The following is a 21,467-nucleotide window of genomic DNA, read 5'->3' as shown; positions in this document are numbered from 1 at the left end:
ATTAAGAAAGAGAAAAAACATTTACAGGATTGTATTTATTGAAAAAAAATTGCTTATATGTGGACTTGTGCACTTTAAACCTGTGTTATTCAAGGGGTCAGCTGTAGTAGAATTTATTAGCCTTTCAGTGTTGTGAACATTTGCTTTTTTTGTAGACTCCAAGGTTATAAGGATCTGTTTTTCTATATTTTTTTCCTAAAAACTAACTTGTTTTTTTATATTTACTTCTTTAACCCATCTGTAATTTATTTTTGTGTTTGATGTGGAATAGGAAATTTAAATTCTTTTTTTCTCTGTGTAGGTGTTGAATGGTACATTTCCCCCACTGATTTGTAATGGCCTCTCTTTTATCAGATTTGCATATTTATATCATCTTGTTTCTTGTATCATTTATTTGCATAAGATTCCTGAGAGGTGGGTAGGACACTCGTTAGCTCCATTTTTACATATGAGGAAGGTCTACATAGATTAAATAGCGTGTCATTAGAGAACTAGGTCTTCTGACTAGTAGTCCAATTGTTTTTACTTGAATGTATTAATAATAAAAATAAATCAAAGTTTTACTAAACAAAGCAGTTGAGCCTTACCTATAGGTTGAGAGAAATAGGTTAAGATAAAAAATTTGTTTACATTGAGTTTTTAAATTTCAGCTAGTATTCTTATAACAAACCTTATCTTTTATGTACAATGAGAATGTATGGTACTCCCCACACCATACAGTTCACTCATGAAATGTGTACAATTCAATGTTTTTTTAGTATAGGTGCAAACCATCAACACAGTCAATTTTAGAGTATTTTCAGCACTTCACAAAGCCAGTACTCATTAGTTATCATTTCCCTAGTCCCCTCTGCCACTACCCTAAGAAAACACTAATCTACTTTTTATCTGTATAGATTTCTCTACAGTTTGGATTTTCATCTGAATGAAATCATATAGTGTGAGTTTTTTGTACTGGCTTCTTTTGGAAATTTTCAAGTTTCATTCATGTTGTAGTGTATATCAGTACTTCCTTACTTTTTATGACCAAAAAATGTTTTGTTTTATGGTTATACCATGTTTTGTTTATCTTTTCATTCACTGATGGACATTTGGGTTGTTTCCACCTTTTGGCTCTTATGAATAATGCCAGTATAAACGTTTGTGTACAGGTTTCTATGTGAACATGTGTTTTCATTTCTCTTGGATATATACCCAGGAGTGGAGTTGCTCTGACATATGGTAACTATATTAAAATTGTTTGAGGAACTGTAAGATTGTTTTCCAAAGCATCTGTACCATTTTACATTCCTGCCAGCAGTGTATGAGGGTTCCAGTCTCTCTGCATCCTTGTCAACATTTGTTATTATCTGACTTTGATGCTAGCCATCCAAGTTGGTATGAAAGTGGTATCTCTTTGTGATTTTCATTTGCACTTCCCAGATGACTAATGATGTTGAGCATCTCTTCTTTTGTTTATTGGCCATTTGCATATCTTTAGAGAAAAATCTATTCAGCCTAATTTTTTGGGTTTTTTTATTGTGTTGTAAGAGGTCTTTATATTTTGGATACAAGTCCCTTGTCAGATACGTGGTTTGCAGATATTTTCTCCATTCTGTGGGTTTTCTTCTTGCTTCTTAATGGTGTCCTTTGAAGCACTAAAGTTTTTAAATTTCATAAAGTCCAATCTGTCTGTTTTATCCTTTTGTTGCTTATACTTGGTATCATATCTAAGAATCCAAGTTCATGAAGATTTGTCATTATCTTTTCTTCTAAGAGTTTTTCTTACATTTAGGTTTTTGATCCATTTTGAGTTAACTTTTGTGTATTCTGTGAAGGATTCAACTTTATTCTTTTGCATGTGACTATCCAGTTTTCCATAATTGTTTGTCAAAACGACTACTTATTCCCCCATTGAATGGTCTTGGCATCATTTTTGAAAATCAGTTGACCATAAATATATGAGTTTCTTTCTTAATTCTCAGTTTTTTTCTCTTAATCTATATATTAATTCTTGATCCAGTACTACACTGTCTTGATTGTTACCATTGCTATGAAAAGATTTGAGATCAAGAGGTATAAGTCCTCATTATTCTTCTTTTCAGATTGTTTTGGCTATTCTGGGTTCCTTGCAATTCCATATAAATTTTAGAATCAGCATGTCAATTTCTACAAAGATACCACTTGAGAATCTGATAGAGAATGCATTGAATCTGTATATCCGTTTGGGAGATATTGCCATTTTAACACCAAATCTATTGATCCATGAACATGGGATGCTTTTCCATTCATTGAGGTCTTTAACTTATTTCAACAGTGTTTTCAGAGCATAAGTTTTACACTTTTGTTAAATTCATTTCTAAGCATTTTATTATTTTAATGCTATTGTGAATGGAATTGCTTTTTTTTTTGATAGATAAATCAACTTTTATTTAACTACAGACATTATTCAAATTCTCTATACTCGTTTCCTTCAAAATAATTAAGAATATAATTTATCATAAATGGGAAAATGACACAAAACAAACTTCCCCAAGACTTTGCAATAATAGCACCAACAATACAAATTACTATATTTCTTTGGGCAACATTATTTTTTTTCCTTCTCTCTCCTTTTTTTTTTTAATTTAATTTTTTTTTTAATTTTTTTAGTTTACATCCAAATTAGCATATAGTGCAACAATGATTTCAGGAGTAGATTCCTTAATGCCCCTTACCCATTTAGCCCATCCCCCTCCCCACAACCCCTCCACTAATCCTCTGTTTGTTCTTCATATTTAAGACTCTCTTATGTTTTATCCCCTTCCCTGTTTTTATATTATTTTTGTTTCCCTTCCCTTATGTTCATCTGTTTTGTCTCTTAAAGCCCTCATATGAGTGAAGTCATATGAAGTCTTTCTCTAATTTCGCTTAGCATGATACCCTCTAGTTCCATCCACGTAGTTGCAAATGGCAAGATTTCATTCTTTTTATTGCCAAGTAATACTCTATTGTATATATATACCACATCTTTTTTATCCAGTCACCCATCGATGGACATTTAGGCTCTTTTCATACTTTGACTATTGTTGATAATGCTGCTATAAACATGGGGGTGCATGTGTCCCTTCAAAACAAGGGATACCTGTATCCCTTGGATAAATACCTAATAGTGCAATTGCTGGGTCGTAGGGTAGATCTATTTTTAATTTTTTGAGGAGCCTCCACACTGTTTTCCAGAGTGGCTGCACCAGCTTGCATTGCCACCAACAATGCAAAAGAGATCCTCTTTCTCCGCATCCTCGCCAACATCTGTTGTTGCCTGAGTTGTTAATGTTAGCCACTCTGACAGGTGAGGGGTGGTATTGCATTGTGGTTTTGATTTGTATTTCCCTGACGATGAGTGATGTTGAGCGTTTTTTCATGTGTCGGTTGGCCATCTGGATGTCTTCTTTGGAGAAGTGTCTATTCATGCCTTTTGCCCATTTCTTCACTGGATTCTTTGTTTTTTTGGGTATTGAGTTTGAGAAGTTCTTTGTAGATTTTGGATACTAACCCTTTATCTGATATGTCATTGGCAAATATCTTCTCCCATTCTGTCGGTTGCCTTTTAGTTTTGCTGATTGTTTCCTTCGCTATGCAGAAGCTTTTTATCTTGATGAGGTCCCAGTAGTTCATTTTTGCTTTTGTTTCCCTTGCCTCTGGAGACATGTTGAGTAAGAAGTTGCTGCAGCCAAGATCAAAGAGGTTTTTGCCTGCTTTCTCCTCAAGGATTTTGATGGATTCTTGTCTTACATTGAGGTCTTTCATCTACTTTGAGTTTATTTTTGTGTATGGTGTAAGAAAGTGGTCCAGGTTCATCCTTCTGCATGTCGCTGTCCAGTTTTCTCAGCACCACTTGCTGAAGAGACTGTCTTTATTCCATTGGATATTCTTTCCTGCTTTGTCAAAGATTAATTGGCCAAAGGTTTGTGGGTCCATTTCTGGGTTCTGTATTCTGTTCCATTGATCTGAGTGTCTGTTCTTGTGCCAGTACCATACTGTCTTGATGATTACAGCTTTGTAGTATAGCTTGAAGTCTGGGATTGTGATGCCTCCTGCTTTGGTTTTCTTTTTCAAGATTGCTTTGGCTATTCAGGGTCTTCTCTGGTTCCATACACATTTTAGGATTGTTTATTCTAGCTCTGTGAAGAATGCTGGTGTCATTTTGACAGGGATTGCATTGAATGTGTAGATTGCTTTGGGTAGTATCGACATTTTAACAATATTTGTTCTTCCTATCCAGGAGCATGGAATCTTTTTCCATTTCTTTGTGTCTTCTTCAGTTTCTTTCATCAGCTTTCTATAGTTTTCAGTGTATAGATTTTTCACCTCTTTGGTTAGATTTAGTCCTAGGTATTTTATGGTTTTTGGTGCAATTCTAAAAGGGATTGATTCCTCAATTTCTCTTTCTGTTGCTTCATTGTTGGTGTGTAGGAATGCAACCAAGCTCTGTGCATTGGTTTTATATACTGCACTTTGCTGAATTCATAGATCAGTTCTAGCACGTTTTTGGTGGCATCTTTAGGGTTTTCCATATAGAGTATCATGTCTTCTGCGAAGAGTGAAAGTGTGACCTCCTGGCCAATTTGGATGCCTTTTATTTCTTTGTGTTGTCTGATTGCAGAGGCTAAGACTTCCAATACTATGTTGAATAACAGTGGTGAGAGTGGACATCCCTGTCTTGTTCCTGACCTTAGAGAGAAAGCTCTCAGCTTTTCCCCATTGAGGATGATATTAGTGTTGGGTTGTTCATATATGGCTTTTATGATCTCGAGGTATGATCCTTCTATCCCTAGTTTCTTGAGGGTTTTTATCAAGAAAGAATGCTGTATTTTGTCAAATGCCTTATCTGCATCTATTGAGAGGATCATGTGTTGTCCTTTCTTTTATTGATGTGATGAATCACGTTGTTTTGGGGATATGGAACAAGCCCTGCATCCCAGGTATAAATCCCACTTGGTCGTGGTGAATAACCTTTTTAATGTATTTCTGGATCCTGTTGGCTAATATCTTGTTGAGAATTTTTGCATCCATGTACATCAGGGAAATTGGTCTATAGTTTTCCTTTTTAGTGGCGTCTCTGTCTGGTTTTGGACTCAAGGTAATGCTGGCTTCATAGAAAGAGTTTGGAAGTTTTCCTTCCGTTTCTGTGTTTTAGGTCGGCTTCAAGAGAATAGGTATTAACTCTTCCTTAAATGTTTGGTAGAATTCCCCTGGAAAGCCATCTGTCCCTGGACTCTTGTTTTTGGGAAGGTTTTGATTACTAATTCGATTTCTTTACTGGTTATAGGTCTGTTCAAATTTTCTGTTACTTCTTGTTTCAGTTTTGGTAGTGTATATGTTTCTAGGAATTTGTCCATTTCTTCCAGATTGCCCATTTTATTGGCATATAATTGCTCATAATATACTCTTACTATTGTTTTTATTTCTGCTGTATTAGTTGTGAACTCTCCTCTTTCATTCTTGATTTTATTTATTTGGGTCCTTTCCTTTTTCTTTTTGATCAAACTGGCTAGTGGTTTATCAATTTTGTTAATTCTTTCAAAGAACCAGCTTCTGGTTTCATTGATCTATTCTGTTTTTTTGGTTTCGATAGCATTAATTTCTGCTCTAATCTTTATTATTTCCTGCCTTCTGCTGGTTTTGGGTTTTATTTGCTGTTCTTTTTCCAGCTCTTTAAGGTGTAAGGTTAGGTTGTGTATCTAAGATCTTTCTCTCTTCTGTAGGAAGGCCTGGATTGCTATATACTTCCCTCTTATGACCGCCTGTGCTGCGTCCCAGAGGTTTTGGGGTGTGGTGTTATCGTTTTCATTGGCTTCCATATACTTTTTAATTTCCTCTTTAACTTCTTGGTTGGTCCATTCATTCTTTAGTAGGATGTTCTTTAGTCTCCAAGTATTTGTTACCTTTCCAAATTTTTTCTTGTGGTTGATTTTGAGTTTCATAGCGTTGTGGTCTGAAAATATGCACAGTATGATCTCGATCTTTTTGTACTTGCTGAGGGCTGATTTGTGTCCCAGTATGTGGTCTATTCTGGAGAACATTCCATGTGCACTGGAAAAGAATGTATATTCTGCTGCTTTAGGATGAAATGTTCTGAATATATCTGTTAAGTCCATCTGGTCCAGTGTGTCATTCAAAGCCATTGTTTCCTTGTTGATTTTTTGATTGGATGATCTGTCCATTGCTCTGAGTGGGGTGTTGAAGTCTCCTACTATTATGGTATTACTATCATTGAGTTTCTTTGTGATTAATTGGTTTGTATATTTGGATGCCTCTACATTTGGCACATAAATTTTTATGATTATTAGGTCTTCTTTGTGGATGGACCCCTTAATTATGATAGAATGCCCTTCTGTACCTCTTGATACAGTCTTTATTTTAAAGTCTAGATTGTCTGATATAAGTATGGCTACTCCGGCTTTCTTTTGTTGACCATTAGCATGATGGTTCTCCATCTTTACTTTCAATCTGAAAGTGTCTTTAGGTCTAAAGTGAGTCTCTTATAAACAGCATATAGATGGATCTTGTTTTCTTATCTATTCTGTTACCCTGTGTCTTTGGATTGGAGCATTGAGTCCATTGACCTTTAGAGTGAGTACTGAAAGATATGAATTTATTGCCATTATGATGCTTGTAGAGTTGGAGTTTCTGGTGGTGTTATCTGGTCCTTTCTAATCTTTGTTGCTTTGTCCCCTCAGAGAGTCCCCCTTAAAATTTCTTGCAGGGCTGGTTTAGTGGTCACAAACTCCTTTAATTTTTGTTGTCTGGGAAACTTTTTATCTCTCTTTGTGTTTTGAATGACAGCCTTGCTGGATAAAGAATTCTTGGCTGCATATTTTTCTGATTCAGCACGTTGAATATATCCTGCCACTCCTTTGTGGCCTGCCAAGTTTCTATGGATAGGTCTGCTGCAAAGTTAGGGACTTTTTTTCCCTTGGTGCTTTCATGATTCTCTCCTTGCCTGAGCGTTTTGTGAATTTGACTATGATATGCCTTGTTGATGGTCAGTTTTTGTTGAATCTAATGGGAGTCCTCTGTGCTTCCTGGATTTTGACGTCTGTGTCTTTCCCCAGGTTAGGAAAGTTTTGCGCTATGATTTGCTCATATAACCCTTCTACCTCTATTTCTCTCTCTTCCTCTTCTAGGACCCCTATGATTCTGATGTTGTTCCTTTTTAATGAGGCACTGAATTCTCTGATTCTTTTTTTTTTTTTTTTAATTTTTTTTTCAACATTTTTTATTTATTTTTGGGACAGAGAGAGACAGAGCATGAACGGGGAAGGGGCAGAGAGAGAGGGAGACACAGAATCGGAAACAGGCTCCAGGCTCCGAGCCATCAGCCCAGAGCCTGACGCGGGGCTCGAACTCACGGACCGCGAGATCGTGACCTGGCTGAAGTCGGACGCTTAACCGACTGCGCCACCCAGGCGCCCCTGAATTCTCTGATTCTTAATCGTAGACTTTTGCCTTAATCCCCCTCCTTTTTTCTGCTTCATTATTCTGAATGGAATTGCTTTTTAAATTTTATTTTTGGATGTTCATTGCAAGTGTATAGAGATACCTTTGTTTTTTGTTTTTTTTTAAATTTTATTTATTTATTTTGAGAGAGTGAGAGAGTGTGCACCAGCAGGGGAGGGGCAGAGAAAGAAAGAATCCCAAGTAGGCCCTGCGCTCTGAGCTAGAGCATAGAGCATGGGGCTTGATCTCTCGAACTGTGAGATTGTGACCTGAGCCAAAACCAAGAGTCAGGAGTACAACCTACTGAACTACCCAGGTGCCCCTACAATTGGTTTTTGTATTTGACTTGTATTCTGCAACCTTTATGAAGTCATTTATTAGTTTTGATAGCTTTTTAGTGGATTTTGTGAGATATTGTGAATACAGAAATCATGTCATTTGTTAATAGTTTGACCTGTTCCTTTCCTGTATTTTATTTATTTTATACTGCCTAATTGCTCTGGCTAATACAGGTGGCAATAGCAGATTTCCTTGTCTGGTTCCTAAATCTTAGGGGGCAAACATCCAGTCTTTATGTTGCTAGCTGTAAGTTTTTCAGCTACCCTTTATCAAGTTGAGGCAGTTCCTTCTAGTCCTACTTTGTTAAAACGTGTTGGATTTTGTTAAATGCGCTTTTTTTTTTTGCATCTATTGAGATGATGCTGTAATTTTTATTATTATTGATATGATGTTTTTCGTTAATTGGTTTTCAGATGTTAGACCAAACTGCATCTGTGGTGTAAATCCCATTTGGTCATGATGTATGTATAATTACATTTATACGTCTCTAGATTTGCTCTGCCAGTATGTTGTTGAGTTGTTTGGTCTGCACTTTTCTTGTGATGTCTATCTAGTTTTGGTATCAAGATAATACTGACTTCATAAAGTGATTTAAGAAGTTCTCTTCTGTTTTTTGAAAGAGTTTGTGAAGAATTCATATTCTTTGAATGACTGGTAGAATTCAGCAGTAAAACCATTTGGGCCTTTATTTCTGGGTAGTTTTTGATTACTGATTCATTTTCTTGTTATAGGTCTTTTCAGATTATTTCTTCTTGACTTAGTTTTGGTAATCGTATGTCTTTAGGAATTTATTCTATCTTGGTTATCTAATTTATTGACATATAATTGTTCATAGTATTCTCTTAATATTTTTTCTAACTCTATGATAGGACTTGTAGAGAGAGTAGAATCTTCAGAAGTAAACCATCAAATCTCAAAAGTTTGCATGCTCTTTAGTTATGTTTATGCAAATTATTTTCTCACATATGGTAAGAATAGGCTGGTAGACTGAGTGAGAAACAAAACATAGGACTTACAAGAGAAATGTGAGAGAAGAGAAATTATGCAGTCTGGGAATAGTATATCTTCTTTACATATAATTAGCTAGTAGCTGTTAAAGAATCCCTCCGAACACACTACTGTTCCTCAGTAGGCTGACTAGGGCTGTCAAAGAAAACAATTTAAGTTGTTTGTGGATTTTCAAAAAAACCATGGTAGATTAAATGTGTAATATATATCATATGCTGCCCGTAGGTAATGTCTCTGGGTGTCCTCCTGTCATCACTTCCATCTTAGGCCTGGTCTGTACCATTTCCTTTATCAGAATTTTTCTTTGCAGGTCCTAGAAACAAATTTTCTTCCTAGGCTACTTACAAGTCCTAGGACCTGAATAGGTTTATCTGATATTTGTTACAACCAATATTATATTATCTACTGATGGTATGTTTCTGGAAGGAATGTTTTATGGAGAAATGTAAACAATTTTTCACTTTACATATTCACAGAGGTACAAGAAGCCCAAAGGATCAAGATAGTATAACTGCACAAAATGTTCATCCAAAGTCTCAGGTCAAGGGATTTACATGCAAGACACTAGCAGAGTCTAACGTGGATTCTGGAGAGCCTAAGACTTCAGTTTTGGAAAGAAGGTATGCATGTTTTCTAAGGATAATTGGATTTACTTAGTATATTGGTTACTCTTTGCTGTGTAACAGATTACCCCAACTTTTATTAGTGGTTTGCAAAACATTTATTGTTTCCTAGTTCCTGTGGCCCAGAAGTCTGGGAGAAGAGCCTTAGCTGACTAGTTCTCTCTTAGGGATTCTTATGAGATGTAGCATTCAAAATATCTGTCAGGTTTGCAGTCCTTTGAAGGCTTGATTGTAAATGAAAGATCTTCTTACAAGGTACTTTGCTCCCATGGTTGTTAACTATAGGCCTTCCTTGTCATGTGGCCCTCTCCATGGGGCTGTTCAATATGGCAGCTGGCTTCCAATCAAGCAAGTGATCCAAGAGAAAGTGTGACCATGATGAAGGTCATAGTGCCTTTTAATGACCTAGTCTCTGGAGTTGCACACTTTCACTTCCACTTTATTCTGTTTGTTAGAAACAAGTCATTAAATTCAGACCACATTCAAGGAAAACAGGAAAACTCTCTCTCTTAAAAACAAGTATTTAAGAATTTGTGGGTATGTGTTTAAAACAAGCACACTCCATGAACAAACCAAATAAACCTACTCTTATAATATCTGAAATCATATACCCTTTTTTAAAATGAAGGAATGGTAAATTATAACAGATTCTCAAGACTTTTCAGGGATGGCTGAGATTTCTTTACTTTTTGATGGGTTATGACTACTATGCCTATCCTGTGTTCATAATAGAGGCAAGGAATCTCAGACAGGGATAAGCTGAATCATTTCTGAGCAGTTTTTAAATTTAAATATTTTAAATTCCACTTGTTTTTGGCTTTTTTTTTTTAAATGAAAATAAGCTGTTTGATTTTTTTTTAACAGAATTTAGCAGTATTTATTTACGAGAAAAGACATATTTGAAAATGACATAAAATTTAATCAGATCAGTATTAACAGAGGAAGTTCTGCATTGATTTTGTTAATGAACACTGTCTTTGAACCTAATGAAGAAAAAAAATTTCCCCCTAAACAATTCCATTCTCCTAGTCACTAAATATATACTCCAAAAGTATATGTGATTTTCATTTTTTTATTTTATTTTATTTTATTTTATTTTATTTTATTTTATTTATTTTTTAAATTTTTTTGTCTTTTTTTTATTAACTTGTTTTTTATTTTTTAAATTTACATCCAAATTAGTTAGCATATAGTGCAGCAATGATTCCAGGAGTAGATTTTTTAGTGCCCCTTACCTGTTTAGCCCATCCCCCCCTTCCACAACCCCTCCTGTAACCCTCATTTTGTTCTCCATATTTATGAGTCTCTTCTGTTTTGTCCCCCTCCCTGTTTTTATATTATTTTTGTTTCCCTTTCCTTATGTTCATCTGTTTTGTCTCTTAAAGTCCTCATATGAGTGAAGTCATATATTTGTCTTTCTCTGACTAATTTCTCTTAGCATGATACCCTCCAGTTCCATCCACATAGTTGCAAATGGCAAGATTTCATTCTTTTTGATTGCCGAGTAATACTCCGTTGTATATATATATACCACATCTTCTTTATCCATTCATCCATCAATGGACATTTGGGCTCTTTCGATACTTTGGCTATTGTTGATAGTGCTGCTATAAACATGGGGGTGCATGTGTCCCTTCGAAACAGCACACCTGTATCCCGTGGGTAAATGCCTAGTAGTTCAGTTGTTGGGTCGCAGGGTAGTTCTATTTTTAGTTTTTTGAGGAACCTCCATACTGTTTTCCAGAGTGGCTGCACCAGCTTGCATTCCATAAGCTGATTGATTTCTAATTTTACTTTTTAAAATTTGATTTTTATCAAGAGGTGTTGAGTTGACTAAAAATTTATTAACTGATCCATGAGTTTATTTTTATTTATTTATTTATTTATTTTAATGTGGCTGCTAGAAAATTTTATTTATTTATTTAATATAATTTATTATCAAATTGGCTAACATACAGTGTATACAGTGTGCTCGTGGTTTTGGGGGTAGATTCCCATGATTCCATCGCTTACATACCACATCCAGTTCTCATCCCAACCAGTGCCCTCCTCAATGCCTATCACCCATTTTCCCCTCTCCCTTGGGTCCCCCCCATCAACCCTCAGTTTGTTCTCTGTATTTAAGAGTCTCTTATGGTTTATCTCCCTTCCTCTCTGTTTGTAACTATTACATGAGTTAGTTTAAAAGGTTATAAAATTCAGTATTTATCCTGACAGTTACAGGATTAAATTATAGATTCTTTGTTTTATGCAGCATGTAAGTATATTCTTGGCGACCTATAAATCACTGTTGGTTTTATAAGAAAGGAACGTTTGGCAGTTTTAGGACAAAATGTCCATTAAGGCAGATAACTAGATATATGTATTATAAAGGCACAAATTTTACGGTTTACTTTTTTATGTTAAAGTGGACCTTTCAGGCTCAAGAATTATTTATCATCTGAAAAGAGTAATTCTGATGTGGATGATAAGGAAGTTCAGGAAAGTTCAGGTAAGTTATTATTTATTGTCTACTCTCTTGATATTTATGGCTTTATGCATACAGAGTACGGTGTGCTATATTTTATTTAAATTACCACCAATGGCAAATGTGTATTGAGTACTTACTTTTTAAGAGCCTTACTATATGTTTAGAGATTTGTAAGACCTTACACCTAGGTGATAAAGGGAGGGAGAGAAAGAGAAAGAATGACACAATGACAGTCCTTTCTTTGAGGTAGAACATAATGAAATAATTGATACTTAAAATATCTGTTCTAATATTTAAAAATGTTAAGCTGATAAGGGTATAAATGAAGCAAGATTAGCCATGTATTGATTACTGAAGCTGTATAGTGGGTGTATCAGTTTCATTATACCATTTTTTCTTTTTTTGAATGTGTTTGAAACTTTCCATAGTAAAGTTTTTAAAATGCCTGTTAATAATTTTGTAATTTTTTATGCTTCTAAAGAATGTATGCTTGAAATATAATCTGTTATACTGTTTTTTCTTTCCTAATTCACTTAATTCTTTTTCTTTTTAATTTCCTTTTCAAATGCTAGAAAGGTGGAATTTTTTTTAAAAGATTGTATTTTTAAGTAATCTCTATACCCAATGTGGGACTTAAACCTACAACCTCTAGTTCAAGAGATGCTCTGCCACCTGAGACAGCCAGGCACCCTCTTTCTTTTTCCTTTTAAATAGTTTTTTTTCTCCCTGTGTTTAGATTTATTTTATTATTTTTCTCCTCTAAGTTGAATGCTTTCTGTATTTATTTTTCTACTTTTTATTTTATAAAAAATAAAAAACAGTGAATTTTCCTAAGTTTAGTTTTGGCTTAATTTTAAATGTCATGTTCTTATTGTAGTACACCCCAAATTGCAGTGATTTTTCTTTGACCCAGGAGTTTTTTTTTTAAGAATATATTAGTCAAGAGGTTGGTCTTAAGAGCCAGGAGCCTACAGTTGAATTCAGCTCAGGTTGAGCTGAATTTTATATTACTTACTATGCTATCTTGAGTAAAAAAATTTCAGTGTTAATAACTCAGCCTTCTTATCTGTAAAATGGTGATATCATTTCCAATCCCATAGCTTTCTTGTTTAGTTTAATATCTGGTCTATATTAAATACATAATGTTGGCTGTTATTCTAAAATGTTTTGTTCTTTGTTAATAATTTCTAGTTTCATTTCATTGTTCTAGGGAACTTTGGCTTTTATTATTTATTCTTTGAATTTATTAAGGTTTTCTTTGCATTCTGTATAGTATGCTTAGAACACATAAAATTCATAAAAGAATTTTATAGTTCTCTCATGGGTACTTGAGAAAGAAGAGAATATTACTTTTTTGTGTATACATGTATGGATTTACAAATATATATCTTTTTATTTTGTTAATGTAAGTATGTGTAAATTTTTGAATATATTTTGACTACAGAAATCTTAAATATTTACAGAATATTATGGGACACTTACTATGTATTCTTTTAGGGGCTAGGGATGTGGTAGAGAACCAAACTGACAAAAACTACTATCCACCTGGAGCTTACTTTCTGGGGTACCAGGAAAGAAGCAATAAAAAGCAAAACTTAATGATTTGTTGGATGTTGAGAGTAGAAAAATAAAACAGATTTTTGGGTGGGATATGGTGGTTACATTTTTAGGTAGATGAGCAGAAAAGGCCTCACTGAGGAAATGATCATTTGAGCAAAATATGAAAAAGATGAGAAAGCAGAGAATGCAGCTGTATGAGGAAATAATGCCCCAGGTAGAGGGAAGATGTTCTGATGCGGTAATGAGTCTGGTGGTGAATACCAAGGAGATTGGGTAAATCAGAGTAAGAGAGGGAGAGTAGTAGGAGATGATGTCACAGAGACAACGAGAATGAAAGATCACATAGGATGTTAAAGGCTATTTTAAGGATTTTTGGCTACTCCTAAGAGAGATGGAGGCATTGGGAGGTTTTGAGCAGAGGAGAGACATGACGGACCTATAAACAGAATTACTGTCTGCTGTGTTAGGAAGGGACTCGTGAGTTTGAGGGGCTCATGTAAGGTTGGAAGCAGGGAGACTGGTTGGTGAGACATTCATAATCTCAATGATAGGTTGCTTAGACTAGGGTGATGGCAGTGAAAGGTGGAGAGCAGTAGTAGGATTTTGAATATTTTTGTAGATAGAATCAACAGGATTTCCTGATGGATGGGGCTATGGGAAGAGAGAGATGTCAGGGACATCTTTAAGGCTTTTGGCCTGAGCACCTGAAAGAATGGTGGTGTCACTACTTGATTTGGAGACTACTAGGGAAGGAGCAGATTTGGGGGAAAAGAACAGGATCTTAGAATTGAACATGTTACGTTAGATGTTATTTTGATCCTTTATAGACTTTCTTGTGATTTCTGAAATCTGCTGAGGGCTGCTAGAGTTGAAGTAAAGTATTTCCACTGTAGTTGTATGCTTTTTTTCCTCCATCTGTTTCCTGCAGTGTTTGCTCTATACATTTCACTGCTGTTGCTGAGCATATAAGCCTTTATATGGAATGTACCTGCTTTGGTCAGATTTATCATCTTGATCCTGTTACAATGCTTTTACCTTGTAGTCTGTTTTGTCTAATATTAATATTGTGACCCTTGCTTTCTTTTGGTTTGTTCTTACATTTTTGTTCATACTTTTACTTAACCTTTACTACAGAACTAAAATAAAGTGGTTTAGAAACAGTACATGATTGAATTTTTAACTTTCTCTGTCAGTATTTTTTCTTTTAATAAATGCTTAACACATTTGTACCTGCTGTGAGAACAGATAGACTTCTTCTTTATAAAGTTGGTAGGCATGCTCATATATGCTAAGAAGAACTCAGGAATTTATTTTTTTTACAACCAGTTGAAGAGTAAAAATAACCTTGAATCATAATCTGTTTTCCTTTAAACTAGCTGGCTATTGGTCTTTGTCTTCACGATAGCTAATGTGTGAGTAGAAATTTAAAGGCAGACATTTCTTGTTTTCTTTGTAGGAAACCTTGTTTTCCTCAAACTCCATGCTTATTAGGTTTCTTTCTTTTTTTAAACTTTTACTTTTTTGTATTTTTAATTAATTAATTAATTAATTTTTAAAATTTACCTCCAAGTTAGCATATACTGCAACAATGATTTCAGGAGTAGATGCCCTTAATGCCCCTTACCCATATAGCCCATCCCCCTTCCCACAATGCCTCCAGTAACCCTGTTTGTTCTCCATATTTAAGAATCTCTTATGTTTTGTAGCCCTCCCTGTTTTTATATTATTTTTGCTTCCCTTTCCTTATGTTCATCTGTTTTGTATCGTAAAGTCCTCATATGAGTGAAGTCATATGATATTTGTCTTTCTCTGACTAATTTCGCTTACAGTAATACCATCCAGTTCCATCCACATAGTTGCAAATGGCAAGATTTCATTCTTTTTGATTGCTGAGTAATACTCCATTGATATATATACCACCTCTTCTTTATCCAGCCATCTGTCAATGGACATTTGGGCTCTTTCCATACTTTGGGTATTGTTGATAGTGCCGCTATAAACATGGGGGTGCATGTGTCCCTTCGAAACAGCACACCTGTATCCCATGGATAAATACCTAGTAGTGCAATTGCTGAGTCGTAGGGTAGTTCTATTTTTAGTTTTTTGAGGAACCTCCATACTGTTTTCCAGAGTGGCTGCACCAGCTTGCATTGCCACCAACAATGCAAAAGAGATCCTCTTTCTCCGCATCCTCGCCAACATCTGTTGTTGCCTGAGTTGTTAATGTTAGCCATTCTGACTGGTGTGAGGTGGTATCTCATTGTGGTTTTGATTTGTATTTCCCTGACGATGAGTGATATTGAGCGTTTTTTCGTGTGTCAGTTGGCCATCTGGATGTGTTCCTTGGAGAAGTGTCTATTCATGTCTTTTCAGGCACTGCTACTTTGATTTCCATAGCTCTCTATAGATATGCCTGTTCTGGACAGGGAAATTAGATTTTATGCTCACTAAAGTTTCTTCTAAGCCAGCAATTTTATGAAGTATCTAATTCAGTCATTTTTAACCATCTTTTGCTATCATGGACTTATTTGAAAATATAATGAAAGCTTAGGCTTACTTTTCAGGAAATATATATGACATGTAAAATTGTATCAAAAATTTTAGATCATTAATGGACATTAAGTGTTCTAGTTACATGTTGCTGCATAATAAACGCCTAAAACTTAGTGGCTTAAAATAGTAATTGATTTATCTCTCATGGTTCTGTGGGTTTATTTGGCTTAGTTAGGCAGTTCTCTCTTGGGCCATGTCATGCATTCATAGTTAAATGCAAACTGCTGTGGCTGGAGTCATTCATTTGAAAGCTAAACTGAGTTGGAAGTCCAGGGTGAGTTTTTCACTTCTATATATAGCACTTAGCTGGGGTGGCTGGAACAGGGTGGGTGGGGGCTGACCAAGTATATCTTTTTTCCTCCACATGGCCTTTCCATGTGGTTAGCTTGGGTTTCCTCACAGCATGGCAGTCTTGGAGTGGTCAGATGTCATATATGGTGTCTGCCTTTTTCCATAATGAAGTTCCAAGAGACCCAGGTGAAACCTGCTATCTTCTTAGGACTTAGCCTTTGAAGTCCCAGAATGTCATTCTTACGTGTTCTGTTAGTCAAGCAAGTCACAGGTTAGCAGAGATTCAAAGAAAAGGGCATTGGACTCTGCCTCTTGATAAAGAACAGCATTTATGTGTAGGAAGACAAAGAATTGATGGCAACTATATTTGGATGCTATTTATAACACTAAAGTTGAAAACTCTGACCTAATTGGAGCACTGATAATTTAGTATACTTGCACTATTTTAGAAATTCGGAGATCATGCGTTACATTATTAGCATATTAATTGTTCATTATTACACCCTGCATTTTTATCTATCAAGTAGCTTATTTCACCTGAAGTCCAGAAGCCATAGAAAGCCTGCTTTTCTGTTATTTTTAACTATTAGGCTCCTTAGACATATACATTATAGCAAAATCTAGAGAAATGTTTCATTAGTCTTTATTCCTTGGCAGTAGAAAGTAAAAGAAGTAATAAAATGTATTGTCAGGTTAAAATTTCTTTAATATTGATTTAATCGATTGATTTAATTAATATTTAATATTGAAATTGACCAACTAATACACTTTAATTCAACATGGAATTAATAGTCTTATTCATGATATTATCATTTGCATTTTGTAGGTGACTCAGGAGTAAAAATACCTAGAGTACTATCAGTGAATAAAATACATCACAAGTTAGGTAAGATTATTTCTTTTAATATCTTCATATTATAAAATCTCTGTTACTAAGTAGGACTTAATTTTTCTGAAGCAGGGGGAAGTATTTGGATTAATTGACAGATAAATTAAAACCAAGTGTTTAGTTTTCATGAATTTTACAATAACTCATCTCCGGCCAATGATTTTCTTTATTGTTCACTTAATAAATCCTTTATCCCTCTCACTCTTTTTCACATAGTAATAGTAGGAAGCATGATTTCACCTAGGCTAAAAGCTAGGGCAGAGAATCTGTAAAATAGAACTGCTAGGTAGATGACATCCGTGACAACTCCCGTTTTTATCCAGTTGACTTGTAAACAAAGCAGTAACTGGAATAAATAAGTAGGCAAAGATGGGAGCTGAGGAACCCATGGAGAGGCCATGGAGGATTAAAACTCTGTGCTTCCCAAAGAGATATTTGCCAGTCAAGATTCATGGGACCTCTCACCTTTGTAGGATTGGAGTGCCCTTGTATGTTTCTCTCTGTGCTTGAGGTTGGGAGTGCCCCTGCACTTGTACCTGAAGAGAACCACTCACTGGAAGAGAAACTTCCTTGGATTGCTTCAACGACAAACTCACATCTTGTCAGTATTTTGGGCCCAATGAAGAGAGACTCTTAGTGCTTAATGCTTGTCTTGAAGTGGATTGCTAACTAGTCAAGAGTAGGCAAAGAGAAATAAAAATGTTCCTCAGCAGGGGCTTTATCAACCAAAGAGAGGAAAATCAAGCATTATGCCTAAAAACAGTAGTCAGCTACTGGTGAGGTAGAATTTTTGCAGTAGATAGATAACAATTTTAACAATAAAAGAAAGATTCATTTACAGCATAGAAAACTTTCTGGTATGGAAAAACCCTATTTTTTCAATTTAAAAAGTTGGTAGATGAAGTGAAAATAAAGATGGTCACTGTTACTGAGAGCTGAATTAGTAGCTGGTGTTGACATGGAAGAAATTCCTCAGAGACGAAATATAGAAAGATGGAAATCTGTGTAACATTGGAAGAATAAAATAACATCTGTAGCCTAGAGATGTATTATAATCCAATAATCTTATATCTGGCTAACATATTTTTCTTACTGATAAGTGAATTTACTTTGCAGATAATGCGAAGATTGAGTTTACTCTAAATCCTCCAGGCAGAATACTCATGTGAGGTATTCTAAACAAGTAGATAAATCAGAATAGAGTCCAAAGAGAGGAAACAGTGATGAGGAATAGTTCTTGTAATATATGTGGTTAAATTTAAATAATGTGTATTCGTTTTCTGTTGGTATGTACTAAATTACCATAAATTTAGTGGCTTAGACAACACACATTTATTTATTATCCATATTTTCTGTGGGTCAGAAGCCCAGGCACAGATTAGCTGGGTCCTCTGTTCAAGAGCCTCACAGGCTGCAATCCGAAGTATCATCCTGGGCTGTGGTGTCATCTGAGGTCCTCTTCAAAGCTAATGTGGTTGTTAGAATTCAGTTCCCTGAAATTGTGGGATGGAGGTACCTGTTTTCTTGCTAGCTGTCAGCCATGGGCCATTACTTTCAGCTTCCAAAGGGTACTTGCAGTTCCTTGCCACATGACCCTTTCCAGAGGCCCCTTCACAGTGTGGCACCTTGGTTCTTCAGAGCCAGCAAGGAAGAATTTCTCTCTGCTTCTGCTAGATGGTGTCTTAAATGTATAATATCCTATATATTGTCATATATATATGTGTGTGTGTGTGTATACATACATATATGTATAAAATCATGATTTAATCACAGGATTATATATTGTTACTATTACTATCACCATACTCTCCAAATGAAAAGAAAGTCACAGTTCACACATACATCTTAGGGGAGAGGATTATTATACAAGGATGTGAATCATTGCTGATTACCTTGGGGTGTGACTAGTAACTAATGCTAATGTGAATGGGGATTTATAAGTGCTAAATAATGATTTTTGTAACAGTACCTTGAAATCCAGACTATATTAATAAAACTTAGTATGGTAGGGAAGAGAGTAGTGGCAGAAGAGTGGTATTAAAAGTAGTCTAGGGGCGCCTGGGTGGCTCAGTCAGTTGAGCGTCCGGCTTCGGCTCAGATCATGATCTCGTGGTTTGTGAGTTTGAGCCCCGCATCGGGCTCTGTGCTGATAGCTTGGAGCCTGCTTCGGATTCTGTGTCTCCATCTCTCTGGCCCTCCCCCACTCACGCTCTGTCTGTCTCAAAAATAAATAAACATAAAAAAAAATTAAAAAAAAATAAAAGTAGTCTAAAAGTTTTATTTTACTGAATGAGAAAAAGGAGAGGAGAGTGTATCTTGGTAAGGGTTATATAATGTTTTAAGTATAATCACGGAGAAACAAGAGTTTGACTTTTGAGTGTCAGGAATGGGAAGGTGACCAATATTAGAACGAAAAATCACAGTAGAACTTTGAAATGACCAAGGGAAGAGAGGAAAAAGAAATGGGCATTTGTTGGAACCAATAAAAATGAGAAAGAAGAAGCACTGATATAACTAGTAAGTATAAAGTAAGATGGAAGGAATAAAAGGAAACATGTTAGTTGTTATACTAAATAAGTGTAAATGGATTGAATTCCTCTCATGTAGGGACTCTCAGATTTGGTTGAATAGTACAAATTGACTTATGTGTTTATAAGAAACACTTAAAACAGGTTTTAAAATAAAAGATTGTCAAAAAATTAAGTGGGCTAGTGTAAATATAAAGAAAATAGTGTAATTTTAGTATTAGGCAAAGTGGAATTTAAGGTTAAAATACAAGTGCTGAACAGAATAAAGAAGGGCATTAGTGATAAAATAAAGAATTAATGAAATAGAAAGAAAAATCACAAACTCTTATGTACCAAACAACCTATCAACTAAAATGTATAACAGTACAGTTAGACTGGGAAATTTTAATAAACTACTTTCAGAATTGGAAATTTCTAACAAACAGTAAGTAAGAGCATAGGAATTTAATTATATAGCCAATAAAGTGAGTTTAGTATATAGAACTTTGCATTGTTCAGATAAAATGAGTGGATTTATGTATACAAACATGCACACATAACTACCTCGATTTACAAATTTCCTACTGTGGAGCATTTAGATGGTGTTCAAACTGGTTTTTGTTTTCTAACTATGAATAGTACTACCATGAACATTCTTGACTATATAGCTTTGCCCATTAAAAAAAAAAAAAAGTAATAGAAGGTTGCCTGGTTGGCTGAGTTGGAAGAGCATGTGACTCTTGATCTGGAGGTCATGAGTTTGAGCCCCGTGTTGGGTGTAATGAATGAATGAATGAAAAAAACAGTAATAGTTACTGTTTAATGAATTGCTATATATCAGGCATTTTACAGCATTATATTAATTTATATCTCACAAAACTCCATGAGGTGGGTTCTATTATTTATCCTTATTAGACAGATGGAAAAAACTACAGAGGTTGAATGACTTTATTAGCTTCTGTGATATTTCACAACTGGTTCATGGTATAGTTAGTATGTAAGTTTGACTCCAAAACTTAGCTCTTGAGAATTCGGAAGAAATACTTCTAACAGAAAGCCAGATAGATGGTTATGATAAACTGTAACAACCAAAGTATTTTAAAAGTTATAATGATTATTTATAAGAGTTTCAGTTTATTGATACTGCTTTTTTTTTCTACCGCTTTTAAAAAATATTTGTTTATTTATTTAGTTTTGGTTAATGTATAGTGATACATATATATATATATATATATATATATATACACATATATATATATTTAAGTTTATTTTTGAGAGAGAGAGTGCACAAGCGGGAGAGGGACAGAGAGAGAGAGAGAGAGGGAGACACAGAATCAGAAGCAGGCTCCAGGCTCTGAGCTGTCAGCACAGAACCTGATGCGGGGCTTGAACCCACGAATCACGAGATCTTGACTTGAGCTGACGTCAGACGTTTAACCAACTGAGCCACCCAGGTGCCCCAGGTGGATTGTTCCTTTTTATTTCCTTTAGATTTTTTTTTTTTTTTTTTTGGTGTGGTTTATCTTGCTCTTTCGTTTGCAACATATTTTTCTGTCTCCTTATTTTGTCTAATGTTCTATTTGTTTCTCTGAATTAGAACAGCTTCCTCTCTTGGTCTTGAAGAAGTGGACTTGTGTAGGAATATCACCTGTATAGACTGTGTGTGCTTGGCATCTTTGCCTGGCCAGCTGGAGCCAGAGTGAGCATGGGCTGGGGGTTCTGGGGCATTTCATGTCGAGGCTGCCCTGGTGGGATGGCTGGACCTG

The 21,467-nt window shown here is 35.3% G+C and overlaps 1 protein-coding gene across 4 annotated transcripts in view; it reads left to right on the top strand.

The window, feature by feature from the left end:
* CENPC (centromere protein C) overlaps nucleotides 1–21,467 on the top strand; it is an 81,435-nt gene that overhangs the window by 38,834 nt on the left and 21,134 nt on the right. For 3 of the 4 annotated variants that reach the window (XM_049630551.1, XM_049630549.1, XM_049630552.1), the window contains exons 11-13: nucleotides 9,285–9,428; nucleotides 11,840–11,922; nucleotides 17,132–17,191. In XM_049630551.1, coding sequence (XP_049486508.1) covers nucleotides 9,285–9,428; nucleotides 11,840–11,922; nucleotides 17,132–17,191 — 287 coding nt within the window. The remainder of the gene's footprint in view (nucleotides 1–9,284; nucleotides 9,429–11,839; nucleotides 11,923–17,131; nucleotides 17,192–21,467) is intronic. The other variant, XM_049630550.1, reaches the window with a different exon arrangement.

Source organism: Panthera uncia, chromosome B1, assembly GCF_023721935.1.
Source record: "Panthera uncia isolate 11264 chromosome B1, Puncia_PCG_1.0, whole genome shotgun sequence".
Classification (NCBI taxonomy): domain Eukaryota; kingdom Metazoa; phylum Chordata; class Mammalia; order Carnivora; family Felidae; genus Panthera; species Panthera uncia.
Note: the sequence above shows the minus strand (reverse complement) of the source record. Positions and strands in the feature narration are given on the sequence as shown.